The sequence below is a fragment of the Buteo buteo genome, chromosome 18 (assembly GCF_964188355.1).
Source record: "Buteo buteo chromosome 18, bButBut1.hap1.1, whole genome shotgun sequence".
Classification (NCBI taxonomy): Eukaryota; Metazoa; Chordata; class Aves; order Accipitriformes; family Accipitridae; genus Buteo; species Buteo buteo.
The window spans coordinates 2861482-2881139 of NC_134188.1; the positions used below are offsets into that span (position 1 = coordinate 2861482).

A 19658-nucleotide genomic window follows, 5' to 3' on the forward strand; every position below is an offset into this window, starting at 1 on the left:
CAAAAAGCAGAAAGGCAAACAGGGAATTTGTTCAAAATAGCTATTCAGGCCTCAGATATGCACCTTGGCTTAAGAGACACTTCCTTCTGTGCATAAATAAAACTTTGGACACCTCTAAAGCAGTTGTCATTAAGTATTGCTGGGTGTTTTGACTTTGCCTGGTATATCTGGGCAAAAATCCCCATAAACTTAACACCCCCCCCCCCAAAAGAACGGTGAGTTGCTGTCAAGTTAACTGAATACTTAATAATATTAAAAAAAAAAAATTACATGGGGAAGCAAGGGATAGAAAGGTTGAAAATACCGAAGTACCCATCTGAGCACTTTATATGTGAACACTTCTTTCTTCTGAAATCTCTGAAAAATTAAATAGATTAATCAAAAGGAATAAATATCCCCCGACATAATTTTTTTTTTCAGATGAAACAAAAATGCATTGTGTCATCCATCAAAAATATGTTGGCTTTGAAGGAAAAGTTCTTTTACCAAAAAATACTACTTGACCAAAACTGATTGAGCAGGATTCACCTTGGCCTTATTGCTCATAGAGATAGGAATCACAAGAGGTTCCTCCAAAATAACTTTTGCTCCTTCTGAAATAACTTATCTTCATTGAGGCTGACACAGTCCTTCCTTGCTGCCATTTATATCTCATGTGCCCAGCAGGTCTTGAGAGGAGGAGTCTGCCCTCCGGCATGGCCTTTGTAGTAATAGGCATTTATTGCAGGGGTCACCATTTCTTTAGCATTCATTACAGACACTGATTAGAGAGGGTGATAAAGACATTGCTGAAGTCCAAAGCCCATCTTGGACTGAAAAGAAAAAAAAAAAGAAAAGCATGCAAAGTAGCATTTTAAATGGATGCATCTATTTACTGCTGATATTTTCATACAAATGGTTTGGTGATATGAGATTCAGAAGGTGTAGCAGAAGCTTTAATTTGCTGCAGTTCTGGTCTAATAGGTATAAAACACCAGAGGATTCTGAAATACTGAACTCAGAGGTGTTCTGACAAACCTTTGTACTCATAATAATAAGAGCTAGTGTGAGCTTATACAATTTAAAACTAATTGCCCAGCCAACATCCTCATTACCATATTGATGCAGTTCATAAATCAAAGCCCTGCCTATTCAAGATGTTTACCAGTCTTGCATTAAGCAGCGTATTTCAACTGAGAAATGTAGCGTGTTGCCAAAACACTGCAGAAACTTTGTAAGACTGATAGGAGTACAAACCTGGCAAGCCAAAATGCCACAAACTGATTTAATACACATGGCACTAAAGTGCTTGTTCTTGTTTGTTTTCTGAATATGTTCTGATTTAGCCTTGAAACTTTCCATAATAATGTACTGCAGCACAGGTGCAGGTCCTTACGCAGCAGAGAACTGCTGGTAATTCAGATCAATTTGGCTTCCCATAGGAACTTCTTTGCTTAACAAGGAAACGCGTATGCACTTTTTTTTCTGGAATCAATACAGTACTTATGCCAGCTGAATTTAGGTGCATACATTAAGAATGTAGGCTTTTTGTATAGGCAAGGGAGAGGTTGAGTCTCTTACTTAAGAATCCTAAGTTAGTCACCAAAATTAGGTGCCTGAAGTTAAATTCTTTGAATAGCCTACTAAGTAAACTGAAGGTACAATTCATTTGCCTAAACAAGTGCCTACCTGCAGGTGCCTAGGAGTGCCCTTTGAGATACCCTGCTGTCCTACAACATCCGCTCAGTAGGTATGTCAAAGGAGTTGGAGGAGATTCGCACCTCCCTGAGCTGGCAGCTGAAGGCCGGGTGGGATAGTCTAGGATGTCTCAAAGGGCACTAAAAGCCTATGATTAAGCAATTGAATTTTTCCCTATTTTTCCTTCAGGTATTTAGTGAGTTGCTTAAGTATCAGAAACAGCCTCGTCCTGTAAGCAGGATTAATAAACTTGTGCAGGGTTCAGTAGCTACCACGGTCCAGCTGCTTCCAGCTCCCCAGGCTGGCAGGTTTCGGACTAGCTGGGAATTTCTGCAGAAATCTTATCCCAAACACCAGCGCCTTGTGAGTTATTTTTCTGTTTAGACTTTGCTCAGAAAACAGCAAGAGAGATTTATTTTTATTGTGGTTTCTCATGAGCTGAGCGCAGTAGATCTTGGCAGCTGCTGGGAAGTCTCTCCCCCCGCGCCAGACTTTCACCCCCGCGGTGGGCACGGCCGCAGACTGCAAGGACAGACAGAGCTGCAGCAAGAGTTAAGGCAACGAAATGACTTTGAAGAGGAGGATCAGAACTTGAAATCTAACTTGCTGGTGTGAGGGAAGCTTGAAGAAAAAGCCGGGCACTAAAGAGTTATGGAAAGTTGTTGGAGGTCTTGGGGACATTTAATAGACACTGGGAAAATCAAGGGCTTGGGGGGGGGGGGGGCAGGGGTTTGGTTAAGATCATTGGTTTATCCCTATTTAAGAGAACGCAGTTCAAGGGAAAAAGGGCAGACATTTCCAATGAAATGCAACTCTCCTTTATAAATAGAATTAGCAAGAAGAGTTCAGCCTATTAAAACAGGTGCTTATCTTCAGTTATGATGCCTGTTGAAGCCTCCGTCTCTTACATTGTTTACGTAAATTCAATCATGACAATTAGTAAATCAAACAAAACAATTTTTATGGATGGAAGATGAGATGTGATTAAGAAGACATGGCTTTAGTGATAAAGAAACTTTAGTTCCTATTTACATCTCTTCTACTGGCTGTGTGGTCACAGTAGATGCAAGCGTCCAATTCCTTATATAATGATTATAATGATTATAAGAGAAATTAATATGAACTGATACTTTCTTATGAAAGCACCCAAGGCAGTGATATGTTTTCCTTCTTCAGAGAGGGAAATAACTTTAAGGAACTTAATTTCTTTCATTTTAAGGAATTACAAATGATACAGACCATACCAGTCTCTGCCCCTGTGAAGTGCCAAAATAACTGCTTTTGTCCAGTGTCTTTGGCCGCTGGTGGGTGTCACAGGTTCAGCAGAGATGTCTCAGAGGGATGCACGCAGTTTTGGAAGCCACTTGCAGGCTGTTGTGAAGAACAATTTTGTGCTGATATACAAATTTCAATAGACAAGAGCTAAATACAAAAAAGAAAACCAAGCTGCTTGCTATTTACCTAACTTGTACAGTGAGAAGTGGTTGTCTTATGTCATTTCTCTTTCATGAGCTCAACAAAAAAAAGTGAAAAGTAAAGACATGAATATGACCCTTAAGCCATCCATATTAACATAGATATCCTCCAATATGAGAAATTAGTTTTACCAGCCTCTTTACTCTTGTGCAAAATGAAGATTAATTTCCAACCAGTCCACTGAGCATCCCATGAACATATGTAATGGAATTCACTTTACAGGCTGAAGAAACAGGGGTAGTATTTAAACTGGAGGGAGAAGCAGCTCATACCTGTGTGTCTCTGCTTGCAGAAAGGCTGTTTCCTGACTTTGGTTTGGACTGGCTGCTTAGATGAAGAGCTGAGATCTTACCAATGCCAAGATCCTCAACCTAAAGGGAGACAGACTTTTTTTTTTCCTATGTGGTTTATCCAGTGTTATTTTAAAAATATTTATTAGGTGTTGGTTCATTATGGGGCCTGTGTTTATGAACAGTGCCTGTGTATGACTGGCTGCTCTTCCTGTTCCATGTAGATTGCACTGTTCATGTAAAAACAAAGCCAAAGTATTTCAGGGCAATGTATAAAAAAATTCTGGTTTTCCTTTAATACCACAGATTTTAGATAAACCCATATGCACACACACACTCCTTTCACCCCTTCTTTCCTGTGAGTACTAGGATTTTCAGCAACTTCACATCAGTTTTAGTTTCTCAAGTAGTTCAGAGTATAATCTTAAATCACTCAAAATTGCCTTCCAAAAGCATGTGGTCAAACAACCTCCAGCCAATATCTCATCAGGAACTGGATGCTGCATTTCATAGGTGCAAGACAAAATACGTGAGGCCGAACAGGGTATACAAAAGCAACACATTGAATGCAATGCTAAAAGAAGCCTAATGGGAAAAGGAAAGCCACATCTTATTCTTTAAAGATGATTCATTTCTGTTCTCAGAGACATGCTGAAAGACACATGCCCTCAGTTCCCCACTCATACCTGACTCCTTCTCGATACCTTCTTTTTAGAGGATGTAATCAGGTATGCAAGAGGTATGAGACTTTTCCAAGCATGAAGAACCATGTCTAGTCCTTTGCTTTGCTGGTGCTCCCACATTGCTGCTGTTTGGTTTTACTCAGGATCGTAACCACACGATTCATGGGCCGCACATTGGCAAAGTCAAGGCCCATTTTATATAAAATAACTAGGACTAAACATTGCCCCTGGTTCTAAGTTCTTAGAAATGGCAATAGTTGTATTAGAGAGGGTATTTTCTCACCTTATGTGCAATTAAACCACTGTTCCCACATGGTGGTGAGATGACAATGAAAGTGCTGTTGAGAATGCTGGTTTAGACCGAAACACAATTGAGTCAGCAGGCCAGCAGGACGTTAGCACCTCGGCTGGATTAAACTCAACCTCAGGTTCAGCTAATAGCATGAAATGTGTCAGTGATTCCTCCTGGACCAGAGTCTTTCCCTCCTATATATTGCAAATCAGTCCAGCTCTAAAAAAATTGCTGACATAGCTGCGGTAGTTAAGATGGTGGTTGTTAAACAGCACATCTGCGACCAACAGTTGCACCTAAGACAAACATGAATGTAAGCACAGTTAAATTAGCAAAGTGTCTCTTCATCATTGTGATTTATTGCGATTAAGAAGATATTTTACTTTCATTGGCAATGTAAAATGATCTTCTGCCACGGCGGAGGTGGGGATGGACATGGCAAAGCTAAAGGAAGGCTTTAGTACAGCTTTTAGTACAGCTGTCCTGGGATAATAAACACTTCTAAGTTGAGACAAGCCTCACTAAACTGTCATATCAAGTAATTCCTGTAAAATGGTTGCCTCAAGATGTGGCTTCATTTGCTGAGTGACTCATTCATAAATATGCCAAATTCTTTGCTGACTAAAATACTGTTTCACATCAGTGAAGGCAATCAGGTGCGTGAGGTGTGAAAGAAATCGGCATCTGAGTGCCACCTCCTGCACTCACTGAAACGAGTCAGGAGGGATGTAGATTTGGCAGCATCTGTGCCAAATACCTGTGCCTGGATATCTCAAGGTAATCTACTACTACTAGCATGGAGGATCCATTACATGAGTGGAAGGGTATTGCAGCTTTTCTGTTTTTGCTGTTTGCCCTAATCAAAAGCAATATAGAAAAACACTTCCAAAATTAAACTATAACTCAGAGTCTTCTCACCCCATATTTCCAGTGACAATTCATCCTTGTCCTTTCTGGGCTAGATTTGCAAATAATTGATTTATAATCGCACTCAGAAACTTACATGTCCAGTAACCTACAGTATATGCAGAAGTCTGTCTGCAAGCTATGATCCTATTCATATATATATAAAAGGGAAGACTTGTGAAGCTTTGGCAGCAAACGTATGTCTTGAAGAAACATATGCAAACAATAATTAGAATTTGCAAGTGACATGGAAAGCTAATTTTGGTATTCCTTTATACTGGCTTTATACTACATCAAAAGGCATTTCACAGCCTACCTTTTCAAAACCTGACAGCATCCAAACTCGAGTGTGTGCAGTGGGAACCTGACTCCAGGTGCTCCAGGTGATAAAGCAAAGCACAATGTTAAGGTCTGGCATAATGTGAAGAATGAGGTCACACTGTATTTTTAGAAGTGCCTGGTGTTCCTGTGAAGCATGCTCTCCCTCTCTTTTTATTTTTTTCCTTCCCTCTCCTTTTTTTCTGTCTTTTTCTGTGAGTAATTTGGCCAGTGCTTGCAGAAGGCTGTTTTTGCCCCAGGGATTCTCACACATACTTCTGTTGACAGAGTTCTTGTGCAGCAAGCAAGCTGAAATGCCTTTTGTTGAGGATCTGCTCACTTCTTTTTCTGTTCTGCCCCAACGCTTGGAGGATCTTTTGGCTACTAACTGAGTTCCTGTTGTTACGCTTATGGAAATTAACTGAATTGAAAAATATGAGGTTACCTTGCAAAACAGGTAAAATTATCATCAGGAAAAAAAAATCCTAATCTCCTAATTTGCTCTTAGTCTATGTGTCTCACATTCTCTTGGCTTGTTTGCTTAATTTTTCAGGGGAAGATCGTTTAAGTCAATGGGAAATATTAAGCAAAGTCATTGTAAAAGGGAAACAAATGCATTAGGGGCTGAGGGGTAAAAACTCGTTATTTTAGATGAGTGGTGTACTGTTCCAGCCAAGATCAGGACTTGATTTGCTGGTTTACTCTGTCAGTTCAAGTTTAAATTGAATTTAAAGTAAGAAAATTCCACACATTCACATGTTCTGTAATGCCAAAATACATAATGGGTATCGAAATGCACTAATTTAAGCAATGTTTGGAAAGTTAGTTTAGGTGACTTGCTGCTATAGTAACCCTATGAAATAAAGCATAATTATTTGCCCCAGAAAACAATTCTCCTTGTATTGACTCAAGAAAATAGAAATGAGTCTATGAATATTAAAGTCTCTGTAAAATCCTCCTATTTAACGGTTAAGCCTAATATGTGCTTTTTGTGTGATTTGTATGCAAACCTTGGTGAGTTTTAATACAAATTTTGGTTGTCTGGGCAAAGGGAAATCAAGTCAATAGAGCATGATACACAAAAACTTATCTGTGAGTCTGCACATACACATTTGCTTGTGCCAGACCATAGGAGAACTTTCCTTCCACAGCATTTCATTAGCTGTGTCACAACTCTGTATTAATTTATTGCTGATTTGTAAGGACCTTTCCTTAATAAATGAAATTTGGGTTGTAAGTTTTAAACTCGTGTGTGTAAAAAGCTGAAGTTGCTACACCCAGTTATGCATTCCACATTTTAGTTTAAAAAAAAATCCTGTGTTGATTTTTTTTGTGCTCTTCCTTAAGCTGTTTTGGAGTCAGTTTTGGTTGGACAGTTAGCTGTGGTAGCCCTACATTTCCCTTTTTAGTTGGAAAAAACACATATACGCCCAAGAGACTTTTATTATTTGACATCTTTACCTAAACTAGTGCCTACCAGTAGAGCTAATGCTACAGTATGTATTTAGAATTACGTATGCATATGAAAGTAATTTCCCTATTCATAAAGCCTTGAAGACCTTTTCCAGAAATATTATTGTTTCAGAACTTGTAAGTGCATACATTCAGAATTGTGTTGAGAATTATATTATTTTGCAGGGCTGTGTTACAGGCCTTTTATGACATGTACAGATTTAGCTCTGAATGTTCAGAACTCTCCGAGTTACACATTTTGCTATGGGCAGGATTTCCAAATCCACAACTCTGCCAAAAATGCTCCATTTTTAGGAGCTATAAATGTCTGTGTGTAACTCTTTATAAAATATGGAATTTGATATTTTGTATAAGAGTGTAGGGATTTTTTCCAGTCACTGCTAGATTGAGTAAAGAGATATGTTCCACAGGATGAATAAGGGTAAACTCACACTCTCTCTTCTTACCACTTCCTCTTCAGAGATTTCTTGCCATACTTGCACAAAACCAGGCTGCTTTTGCATACTTTCTTTGTTCCAGTCTCATCCCAGGAAAAATAAAAGAGTCCAATGGAGTAAGCAAATCTAATAAACAGAAAAACTCTTTCATGCTTTTTGTAATTAAACTGTGAAAATCACAGCTTTGTACCACATCCTGTAAAAAACAAAATTCATTTGAGAGAAAGAACTTGGGAAAATTTTAGAGAAGCTGGGTATTGATTTTAGATGCTAGGAACATCCAGAGATAAGGAAAAATGCAAATTTTTGCAGGGATGATAATTCATGTTTTGGAGTCTAAAGCATCATCCTAAAATACCAGAAATAAAAAATATGTAATTCACTTATCCCATGCTTGCCCACTGCAGAATTTCTGTAGCTTCTTCTGGAGCATTTTTTGCTGTATTTTGGATTTGTTACAGCAAAGATGTTCCTACGAACACAGCAGTGTATTCCTGCAGATGTCTTCACAGCAGAGCCTGCTTGGGTGCTAGCAGCACGCCTTCTTGTGGGCTACTGGGTGCCAGGGACTGAAAAACAAAGGTGATGGCTCACAGCGAAGCACAGATAATATTATTCACCTGAAAAGGCAGCAGGCTTTTTCACTGTGCCCGCGATGTACAAAATCTTATGTGACATGTTAGTTATTCCAATCATCCCCTACAAATGGGGGGATGTGTTTTCTTTTTCAAAGGCATTGTGCTCAATTAGTTCATATAATGTTAGGGAGAACCGAGAGTGTTCAGTGCTTCTGAAAGTGAAGTCACTTCTAAGCAGACGGCTAACTTAAAGCTTCTGAGAAAATGAGGGCTTCAAAAGTAGGTTCCTCACTCACACGTAGACAATGTAATCTACTATATTGTGTAACAAAGATAGGGGCTGGGATTCTTCTTGCCTTTATTTGTCCCTCCAAAATCTGGGTGACCGGGGTAAGCTTTTTGTCTAGACACCCTCCATAGTTTTGGATAAGGCAGTCATGCCAGGAGGGAGACTCATGGGATGAGTCTCAAGATAAGTGAGAGCATTTACCTTCTGGAAGCATTTTTCTCTCTCCACTGACTCCAGCAGGAGGCTAGACAGCTTACAATAATGTCTGACTTTTAAATAGCTAGCAATAGCTGAGAAGTCTACCTAAACAGTGTGTACCTGTATGCTCACACCTTTTACAGCTGCAGTTCAAATGACGAAAGTAATGTAATTAATAAATCCAAATTTTCTGTATGTGTAACAGTATTCTTTCTATTACACAATGTATGTAACTAAAATATAGGCTAACGAGCACTAAAATATGCCTACCTGGTGTGCATTGCTTGGTTTATGGCACACGCAGTGAGAGCATCTTGCTTTGCTTCCCACTTTGACGATCACAGTGCTGCCTTCTGACAAGTCTTCCTCATCCCTGACAGGTTTGCCACATACATCAAAGGATTAAGCTTCTCTTTTTTATTTTGAAAAGCTTCTGTTCTGCTTTGCTCTCTCACAGATGGAGTACTGAAACAATCATTAAAATAAATACTATCAATATTCAATCTGTCACAAGAAGTAAATTACATATATGGGTGAAAGCAAGCCATTCAGTGATGCAGGATCAGTTCTTGAGCTGCTCCCTTCCTCCCATGCGTTGGAGGTGCACAGCCTGGATGTGAGCACAGAAGTTAAGACTGATTTAAATCAGATGTGGCCAACTCTGATGTAGTACTGAAGCTCTCCATTATTTTTAGCCTCCTTTTTTTGCTTTGCAAATTTATTGGAAATGGACAGGTGCTGCACTGCATCAGCAATTCACAGAAGCCAAGAGACAGAAAATTCTACCTATATTGAAATCTTGTGTCAATTACTTTGGGTCCTTGCTCTTTCCTATGACATTTTAGTAGCTTTGCCAGAACAGTGTAAAAGTTTTCAGTGGTTTAACAGACAATAAAAATACAGCAAACAGAGGCATATTTCAGTAACAAGCATATAGCTAACATCACTAAATTATTCTGAACCACTGTGTCAATAATCAACATAAAGTCAATATTTAAAAACCATTTCTGCATTTGCCAGTTCTTTCCTAGTCTCTAAGGTAAACAAGTCAAGGTCCTCATGTTTTAAGTTCATTTAATCTGCATACATCAAATATTTTTGAAGAGACCTATAAGTAAATTTGATATGGGAATTTCACATTTCAGGACTACTTTTGCTGAGGCACTCCAATGCAAGCATGTTACCATGAATAATTAGTTTGGGGTTTGTTTTTTTTTTCAGGAGCACAGAGGATTCAGATGTTTACTATGAGAATCCAGGCATTAATAATGATTCTGTGATCATGGTTTTGGAAAAATAAGAAGATATTTCCTGGCTATGTATGCGGAGTTATGTTCCTTAAGAAAACCAAGAATGAAGTCATTTTGATCTCTGATGGATGAAACTCACTGGAATGGAAACTAACATCTATGAAGAAGAACAGGGCTCACCTTATCTTACATCTGCCAAGTGCCTGGGGACTCCAAAGGAAGCAAAGTATGAAGAATACCAAAAAAAGATAGAAAAACAGGCAAGTCCGTCTGAATTTCAGAATGTTTTACTGGAACCTGAGTTGAGTTTGCTGTCTGCATCATCCTTATTAGACCACAAGGAGACATCCTTGCAACCTGGCACGGCTGCAGGGTCTGTCAGTGTCACCCATCAGCCTGAGACAAAGCACCTTGGTGAAGAATTACTCTGTTCCGCAAGGCACAAGCCAAAGGAAGATCCTTTAAACCTTCCCTTGCACACAGAATGGCCAGTCCTTACAGGAAAAAATTCAGACAAGAAGCAAGAAAGGAGTCACGAGATCAGAGTCATAAAACACAAACCAAGTGCTATCACATTTTCTGATTTCAAATTTGTATCACATGAAGCTAATACTAAACTCCATATTTGCGAGACGGGAGAAGCAGATGAATTTTCATCTGAAGAGGAAGAAGCAGATGGTAGAAATGATGATGATGATGATGATGATGTTTTTACAGAACTGCCACTGTATGAGGTGTTTTTCAATGGTGTTCATAGAAGGAATGTTTCTCAAAGAAAGCAAGCTAAACATGAACTTACTAAATATCAACACATCTGTCATTTAGAAGACCGCAATGATCATTCTGAAAAGGAATCAAAGGACCATGACAAGGAAGAAAAACACATGGAGCTGGAGGTAATACAAGCTACTCTTTTGTTCCAAATGTGTTTTAAATAAGTGGTATCATTTAAGGTTGGTTATAGGAGGAGAAGGAATTGTGCAAATTGTTATAGTGATAATTAATGTGAATTACATAACTAAGAATATAAACATACGGTAAAAGTATACTAGGTTTTTACATTAGACAAATCTGTTCCTTCATATTGGCCACATTTCTATTAGCCTGAACTTCAAATTTTGGTTTTCTGTTTTCCCTTGCTTTTTAAAATGGAAACATTGGCTCAGTTTCCCCTGCTCCTACAAGATCATGTATCATGCCACGTACAGCATGTATTCCCTGAGTCTGTGGACTGTTCCAAAGGGATAGAGCTCAGGTTTACTCTGAGAGCAGAGTATATTTCTTCATGCTGAAAAATGGCCTTTTTTAGTGTAGTGGCACTGTAGCACTGCACCACCTAACCCACAGCACTGCTTCTGCTAAATAACAGTGTTTTCTGTATTCTTATTTCATTAAAATAGTATGGAGGACAGGTTACAATATCTGGTCTATAATAAAAAAAAAAAAAAAATAGTTTTTTTTGTATCTGTACTGGTACACATCATGATGTTCTATAGACCAAAGTCCAAAATGAAAACATAAGAAGATTTTGGACAAAATGAAAAACACTCTGTAATAAGAATCATCCAACTATAACCTTTCCAGAAAAAAAAAGGGTTGAGTAAATTAGCTGTGTTTTTTGGAACTGGAGGAACAGCAGCTTTCCAAGTGAGTTTTCACAGTCTGGAGAATAAGCAAGGCTTTCCCCCTGCTCCCAGCTGGTGACAAACTGAATGCCTGGAGCTAAACATGTTTATCATTGGAGAAGTTCAGCTCTAGTACAAAAATATGAAGTGACTCCAAATAGTGGGCAAAACAAACCCTTAAAATTCCAACGTTCCTGACCTTGCAGCACAAATTAATCTTAAACTGCAGGTCAGGCATACCTTTCCTTCCTCTCTCTTCTCCTCCTCCAGCTTTCAAAAGTTATTTTCCATGTAAATTTGCTCTATGCCTTGAAAATCAGAGTGGAGCCCTAGTCTTTTACCCAGCGTGTTTTCTTTTCCTCTGTCTGCAGTTGTCCCTTCCAGTGCTTATACACAGAGATGCTTCACTGATTTCTGATTAAAAGAAAGAAAGTAGAATTTGGACTATAATGTCCATATTATAATAAAAATTAATTACTTCTCTTCTTTAATACTAATCTATCTCCAATTTGGGGGCACTAATTCTGCCCTTAACAGTGTGGTTGTATTTCACACATATCTCAACTTTACTGCAGACACACATCACCTCACAGAGAAATAAGCCACATTTTTATAAGTTTTTCTCAGCAGTTAATGTGAGAAAACCAAGGCCCAAAGGTGGTTCCAAAACAGTGCACTTTTTGAGGCAATGCTGACCCCAAGAGATTCTTCTGACACATGGTTTATTAAATAATCACATTGTTACTCTACCTGAAGCCAAGGCTTACTTCCTCATTTACTGAGAAACATTCCCATTAATATAAATATATATCAAAATGCATGCACAACATCCCTTGGATTCTGTTTACTGAAGGTCATTCCCATAGATAAAAGGGAGAGGACAGGGGCTGTTGTCATTTAGTTTACTTTATGTCTATGCCTGAAAATAAACTCAAGGATGCAGCTTGTACTGCAAAATAATGGATTATAAATTGCCAGACAAGCATGTGAAATTACCTAGTAAATCTCAGAGAATGTGTCAAAACATTTCAAAAACTGTACAGATGCAATGATGCAGTCCTAGTTTTGATTTTTTTTTCTATGTAAATAAGTATGTATCATTCTAGGAAAGCCTCCAATAATGAAAAAAAAAGGATTATCTTGTCTCTGAAATTTTAGCAGCAGTCATGCATTACTATTTAGACTAAAAAACTCCCCCCATGACTGTGGTTCAAGCAAGTATCTGTCACTGTCAAGTTACTTATTTCTGTTACTTAAAAATGGGGCTGTGGAAAAATGCCTTTCTAGTGGAAAGAAATTAACTAAATAAAGACGGCGTGGTGTAAAAATGTTGTCAAAAGCAACCATTACTGCTAATACTTAGACTTAAAAATAGTATAACAAACAAATCACCTCAGCCATACAGATACAGGCTATCACACATAGCACCCTGACCGAGATCCTGGCTACTAGAGTTCACAGTGAAATAGCGATTAAGATCTACCCTGCAGGGGCATTCCTAAGTAAATGTACTTGTTACTGAGTGCAAATCTCCTATTTTATGTACAGAAAGTAGGAAAGGCTGACACCTTCACCAGGCTGGGGAGCACTGGCCCTTGCAAGCAGTCACCACCAGCAAAGCCAGTGTCCAAATCTCCTCTTAAATAGTTGTTACACACTTTAAAGTGATAATCGAGTTCAACTGTTCAGTGATAATTGTTGAACTTCTTTCAGTCTAATTAGTTAGCAGAGACAAATCTCCAAGTACACTGCACAGTAAAGAAGCAGAGGGAAGATGGAAAAAATACAACTTGTGTATGCTGCCAACTCTGTTACAAGCAGAAGAAACTCTGCTGAAAACAATTCGTACAATGGTGCCCATTTAAAAAAAAGCTCTTTCTTTTTTTCCAAAGGCATACAGCATCTGCCTGTTCTGAGTGGTACAAGATAAATGATACTTCTGTTCAATTTATGAATTCAGTATGGTCCCTGAGTTTCCACCCATAGCCCATATATATTTCCTGTGCTTTCTCATCAAATCTAAATTTGGCAACCTTTTTTTCCTTGTCAGGAGTCTGTAATCAGTGGTGCATTTAATGCCCAAACAGAGTTCTGAAATTAAAAATAACACTTATTTCAACTAGGGAAGCAAAATTTTGAAGATTCAAAACTAAGTCTGTATACAAGTCTGAAATATCGTTCATGTTACTTCTCATTTTGGGATGGTGATCTAGGTAACATCATTGCTAAGACAGCGCTTCCTTAAACACACCAGTGAGTTTCTGTACCTGCATTATAGATTTGTCTTCTCTGCCCATCTTCCTTGCAAAACTCCCTCTCTGTCTTGAATATGAATTTTTTCACATCACTCATGTCATTCCAATATTCAGGTCCTGCTTGACTAACCTGATCTGCTTTCTATGACAAGGTGACCCACTGGGTGGATGAGGGAAAGGCTGTGGATGTTGTTCACCTGGACTTTAGCAAAGCCTTTGACACTGTTTCCCACAGGATTCTCCTGGAGAAACTGGCTGCTCGGATGGGTGTATTCTTCGGTGGGTAAAATCTGGCTGGATGGCCAGGCCCAGAGAGCTGTGGTGAATGGAGTTAAATCCAGTTGGCGGCGGGTCACAAGTGGTGTTCCCCAGGGCTCGGTATTGGGGCCAGTTCTGTTTAATATCTTTATCAATGACCTGGACGAGGGGATCGAGTGCACCCTCAGTAAGTTTGCAGATGACACTGATGATCTGCTGGAGGGCAGGAAGGCTCTACAGAGGGATCTGGACATGCTGGATCGATGGGCTGAGGCCAGTTGTATGAGGTTCAACAAGGCCAAGTGCCGGGTCCTGCACTTGGGTCGCAACAACCCCACGCAGCGCTACAGGCTGGGGAAGAGCGGCTGGAAAGCTGCCCGGCGGAAAAGGACCTGGGGGTGCTGGTCGACAGCCGGCTGAGTATGAGCCAGCAGTGTGCCCAGGTGGCCAAGAAGGCCAACGGCATCCTGGCCTGTATCAGAAACGGTGTGGCCAGCAGGAGCAGGGCAGGGATCGTCCCCCGGTACTGGGCACTGGTGAGGCCGCACCTCGAGTCCTGTGTTCAGTTTTGGGCCCCTCACTGCAGGAAAGACATGGAGGTGCTGGAGCGTGTCCAGAGAAGGGCAACCGAGCTGGTGAGGGGTCTGGAGCACAAGTCTTATGAGGAGCGGCTGAGGGAACTGGGGCTGTTTAGCCTGGAGAAAAGGAGGCTGAGGGGAGACCTTATCGCTCTCTACAACCCCCTGGAAGGAGGGTGTAGTGAGGTGGGTGCTGGTCTCTTCTGTCAGGTGGCTGGAGACAGGACGAGAGGAAATGGCCTCAAGTTGCACCAGGGGAGGTTTAGATTGGATATTAGGAAAAATTTCTTTACTGAGAGGGTTGTCAGACATTGGAATAGGCTGCTAAGGGAAGTGGTTGGGTCACCATCCCTGGAGGTATTCAAAAAGCGCGTAGATGGGGTACTCCAGGAAATGGTTTAGTGGGCATGGTTGATGGTTGGACTCAATGATCTTGAAGGTCTTTTCTAACCTAAGTGATTCTATGATTCTATGATTCTAAGGTTGAAGAATTAACTGTTGGCAAGTATTGCATATAGGTGTAACTTCCAGGAGAATCCTGGAAAAATAATTGTTTCTTAAAGAAACAAGAGTCCTTCCTAATTCAGAAGGAATCCACTAAGGGAGTGAGCCTCTGTCATACTCTTTTCCCCGGCGCTCTGCCATCTCTGCTGTGGAAGCTGCTGCGCAGCATGTTCAGGCCCAGAGCATCAAACCTGCCAGCCCTTACACAGGAACCTGGGAGACCTTTCAGGGGCTGGAGTTGCACACATATTTACATCACGCCTCTTTCAACACATTTAGAAAGATCTAAACCAAACCTGCTTGTTGGTTTAAAGCAGGATGCTGATGGTCTAGTATTTGCATTGAATGTTACCTTGTTCAGCTGGGTCAAACGAAGAGTGAGATTCCACTCCCTAGGGGTAACGGAGACAAGATGACCCAAACGGATAATTTAGGCAATTAAGGTAGTATTCACAATGAATATTTTTGCCAGGATTTGGCCTTCAGACTGTAAACTGAAAGACTTTTGGAGGAGGCTGCACAATCATGGGAGTAGCCAGTACCATGTCGGGAGAGCCAGTCTCTGGGTCCAGCACTGGATAGTGTTAACGAGGTAGCTGTGCCATCACCTCTCACCATGAGTAAATCTTTGCTTTAAGTAAAACTGTAGTGTTCTAAAGGAGATTTGTGAAAGCTCCATTGCTTTTGACATTGAAAGCTAAGGCAGCTGAACTCTGGAAATGGTTACAGAAAATAGTCTTTTACTGGCAGGAAGATGGATGATCTGGCTTTCCAGATTCTCTTTCCTTGATTATCCACTTATTTTCATTAATTTCTTTATTCCATCCTTGTACTACAGTTCGGTGAATTTTATTCTCATTATACAATCATTACTGAGTGACAAGTTTGATAATCATCGTATCAGCTTAGACAACGACAGTTCAGATTCAGGCTGGAATAATTTGCTGAGATGTAATATGGAAGTTTCCATAGCATCTGTCCTACATTTTGTCTGCTTCTGGCGTGTGTTTTCATTCTTCTTTTCACAACCACCAGAAGTTCACCAAAGGAGCAAGACAAGATAAAGAGACAAGACATGCAGGAGGAGATAAATCCACAAAAATTTAATGAAAGACATAGTCTTTGAAATTAATTATGATTCCTTAAAAGATACATATTCTTCTGTGTGGCTTGTAAATATTTTAATCAAGTAATCATACCCAATGAGAAAGGAATCAGAAAGTTTTAAGTCTTTGACAATGAATTTGATTTATTCAGATTAGATTGAGTTAATTCAATTTAAATGATTGAAACAGAGCAGCAGTCCAGCCTACAACTATGACCAATAACTGGGCCTGCCAAAGTAAGCTTCTTACCCTTTGGATGGCTTAAACTCTGCTAAGTCCTTGTACCTCTTGTATTCCTGCTCAGTGCCTTGCTTAGCCACCGTGAAGCACTTTCCCAAGAGGTACTTTGCTGTTTTCATTAATGAGGCACTGGAACTTAGGTGGAATTTAAGCTATCTGAAAATTGCCCCGCAATAGTTGCTTCTTCTCTAATTCAGCTGTACAAGAGCAAAAGCTAGTAAAGAACATATTAGAGTGAAGCACAAATTCCTTCTCCCATTCCTCCCATACTTTGGAAGTTTGTTCTTCTCTTTATGAAACTGAGACTCCAAAACTAGAGGAGGAGAATGGTTGCAAACTTGTGATGACTTCTTCATGAGAAATAATACAGTTATTATTATCTCCTTTTTGTTCATCTTCTGCAGACATGGGATGCCTACCCAGGTAGGAAAGCTGAGTGCTGAAATAACAATACCCAGGGAGAACAGAGTAGGAAGTTAAGGGGAGGAAAATGGGAAATGACTTGTCTAAGACAGGAGTGATGCACTGAGCTTTGTACATTCTAATTTCCTTTGTGTGCCTGTAAGATTTGCACTTTCTGTATTTCAATTATACATTCTCTAGAGCTGATAGGTAGAGACACGGTGAGTTGAACTGTGCAGAGCTTCAAGTGTTTATGTTTGTTTTCTGCCTGCTTGGAAAAGGAGTTGGAGAACTGCTGATTACTTTAGCAATAATGCATTATTATTAGTCAATAAATAACCACAATCAGCTCTTAATAATAAAGTCAGATAAATGCTGGCTTAGGGACTTTCATTATTAAGTTAAAAGAAAGAATCTTTTATTAATTTCACAAATCTGAAGGACTAATGATGAACATAGCATTTTGTATAAGGTATGTTTTTCTCTAATCTCACTATTCCTAGTAATGTAACCATTTCTCATTGGGATATGGTATTTGTTGTGTCCTACTTATTGTGAATGGAGGGAGCAGTAAGTTTGAATTTGCATCTTCAGTGGAAATTAGCTGCATGGCTGTTTCTACTGCAAAACTATAGAAACTCTGGAAAATAACAGTAAAGTTATAACAGGAATAGTAACTTAAGGATATGCTGAAAGATCATATTGAAGAGAATTGGTATACTGGAATCATGTAGGAAAACGTAGATACTATCAAAATGACTGTCCTTCTCTTCAGTATACTTGCATGCTGCTTGCATGTTTTAATAAACATGCATGATTCATTGTTCATTAATAGAGGATTAAAAAATAAAAATGTACACGCCCCCCAGAAAAGATGCACTTTCTTGCCATCAGCAGATACTTGTCTTTCAAATCACGAGATTGTCTTCAGCAGGGATCATTGGCTGCTAGGTTGAGATTGGAGAAAACATATGCCCTCTGGTTTTGTAAAAAATATCCTATAAACTGTTTTCAGCAGTGCCAGCTTGGGCTCTGCCAAAATCCTCGTGAAGAAAATTTGCAATATGAGGGGACAAAATCTGTCCTTTTTCAAAAGCAAAGCTGATAAACAAACCCCCATGTGATGGGTGGACTAGCACTGAAAACATTCAGAGGATTTTTTTTGCAGTTGACCCTTCATGCAGTTTGAAATAATTTGTGGTGCAGAATACCATCACTTTCTAAAAATGTATAGTATATGATATATACTACCTATATAGTGAGATTCTGAGAAAATTATAATTCTGGGACAAAATAATGAAGAAAATCAGATAATTAGTCAAAAAGACAACTCACCTTGAGTTTCAAACTTCTTCAGAAAATTTACAAAGCACATTTCAGCTTGGTGCTCGATTAGGCAATATGAAATTACAGAAGGTGAGATTATTGAGTTACGTTGCAGTGTGAAATCCTCAGGCTGTTCAAGTTAATGTGTAAACTTTGGCCCTTAAGTTTTCATAACATTGTGAAAGATCTTCAGGCTAGCAGCTTCCAAAGTGCAACTATCTGCTACTAGCGTCTGGCAAAGGTTTCATGCTTCCCATCCTAGCTGTAGCTATCCTACTGAGAAGTTCCTGGGCTGCCGATGAATTTTGTTGCACAGCCTCATCGTGGTCCCACGTGCGCACATTAAGAGGCCCCACAAACAAAATTTTGGGAACTCCTGCTTTAGCCCGTTCATAAGTATTAGAGCGTGGTTTATATTTATCTTTAAAGCTTCAGGAGAATAAATAGTTAACACAGTTGGTGTATTATATTAAAAGGGGAGAGTATTCCTCATATGTAACTTGGCTTATGATTTTTTCAGATGTTGACTCCTTTATTTGTTGTGTGTTTGAATACTTCAGAATTGTACGGCCACCTCAGGAAACAGCAATATTACTATTACTCTTGCCAGAAAACGTAAAAAAGATTACGTGTTTGTGGTCGCACTAAGCCCATAAAATAAAAGAGGTATATCAACATTCTTCTTTACAAATATTTGAAAATATCTGGAACCTGTGCAATGTGAGACCATTCAAGTGTTTCACATATCTCTACAGAAGTAGAGCAAAAGTCAACAGAAAATAAGCCCTGTCTAAGTCAAGGCTCTGATGAACTACATTCCTCTGTCAGAGCACGGGAATAGGCACCTGCAAGAATTACAGCCTGGGTCTTAGGTGGGGGGAACCAGAAGAAACACGTAGAAATCTGTTAATCTGCTTACCATTGAAATTAAGATATTCCTTCAAGGTGCAGATGGAGATTCTGGATAAACTGTGGGATGGGCAGTAAGCAGAACTTGAGAGACTGGAAACTTGTGCAAAAGATGAGGAGGACTGGGTTGGGTTGCATTTTCAAGCTGCTTTGGCTGATAGGTGAGAATTTGGTATGTTTTTCAAGTGCAGCAATAGAACTGCAGTACAGGAAAAAAAAAAAAAAAAAAAGAAACAGAATGTTACCAAATTAACAACCTTGCAAAGTACATTTCATAATATGGCAAAGTTCTTGAGTGGGAGTAAGAAAAATGAGTTACAAATTTCCTCACACGCCCAAAAGTCCCACTGAAAGTTTGTGACGCTTCCTATAAGGCATTTAGGTGCTTTTGAAAATTCTTCCTGGGTAGCATATGCCCAGTTAATAAAATCAGATTCTAGTGATATACTTAGGATCTCTCTGTCCTTCTTTGCGTGAAATTCCAATATAATAATGTTAGCCTGATATTGTAATGGACATATTTCCTCAGGAGTACCATGGGACTACAGGCTATCATGATTTGACATGCCCAGGGATCTGTGATCATTT

General features: G+C 39.5%; 1 protein-coding gene across 5 annotated transcripts in view; it reads left to right on the top strand.

Moving 5' to 3' along the window:
- The window catches only part of STARD13 (StAR related lipid transfer domain containing 13), a 318317-nt gene that overhangs the window by 37852 nt on the left and 260807 nt on the right, over positions 1–19658 (top strand). For 4 of the 5 annotated variants that reach the window (XM_075050590.1, XM_075050586.1, XM_075050587.1 and 1 more), the window contains one exon: positions 9839–10763. In XM_075050590.1, the coding sequence (XP_074906691.1) occupies positions 9996–10763 (768 nt within the window). In that variant the 5' untranslated portion in view covers positions 9839–9995. Of the gene's footprint in view, positions 1–5752; positions 6100–9838; positions 10764–19658 lie in introns of those variants that run through there. The other variant, XM_075050589.1, reaches the window with a different exon arrangement.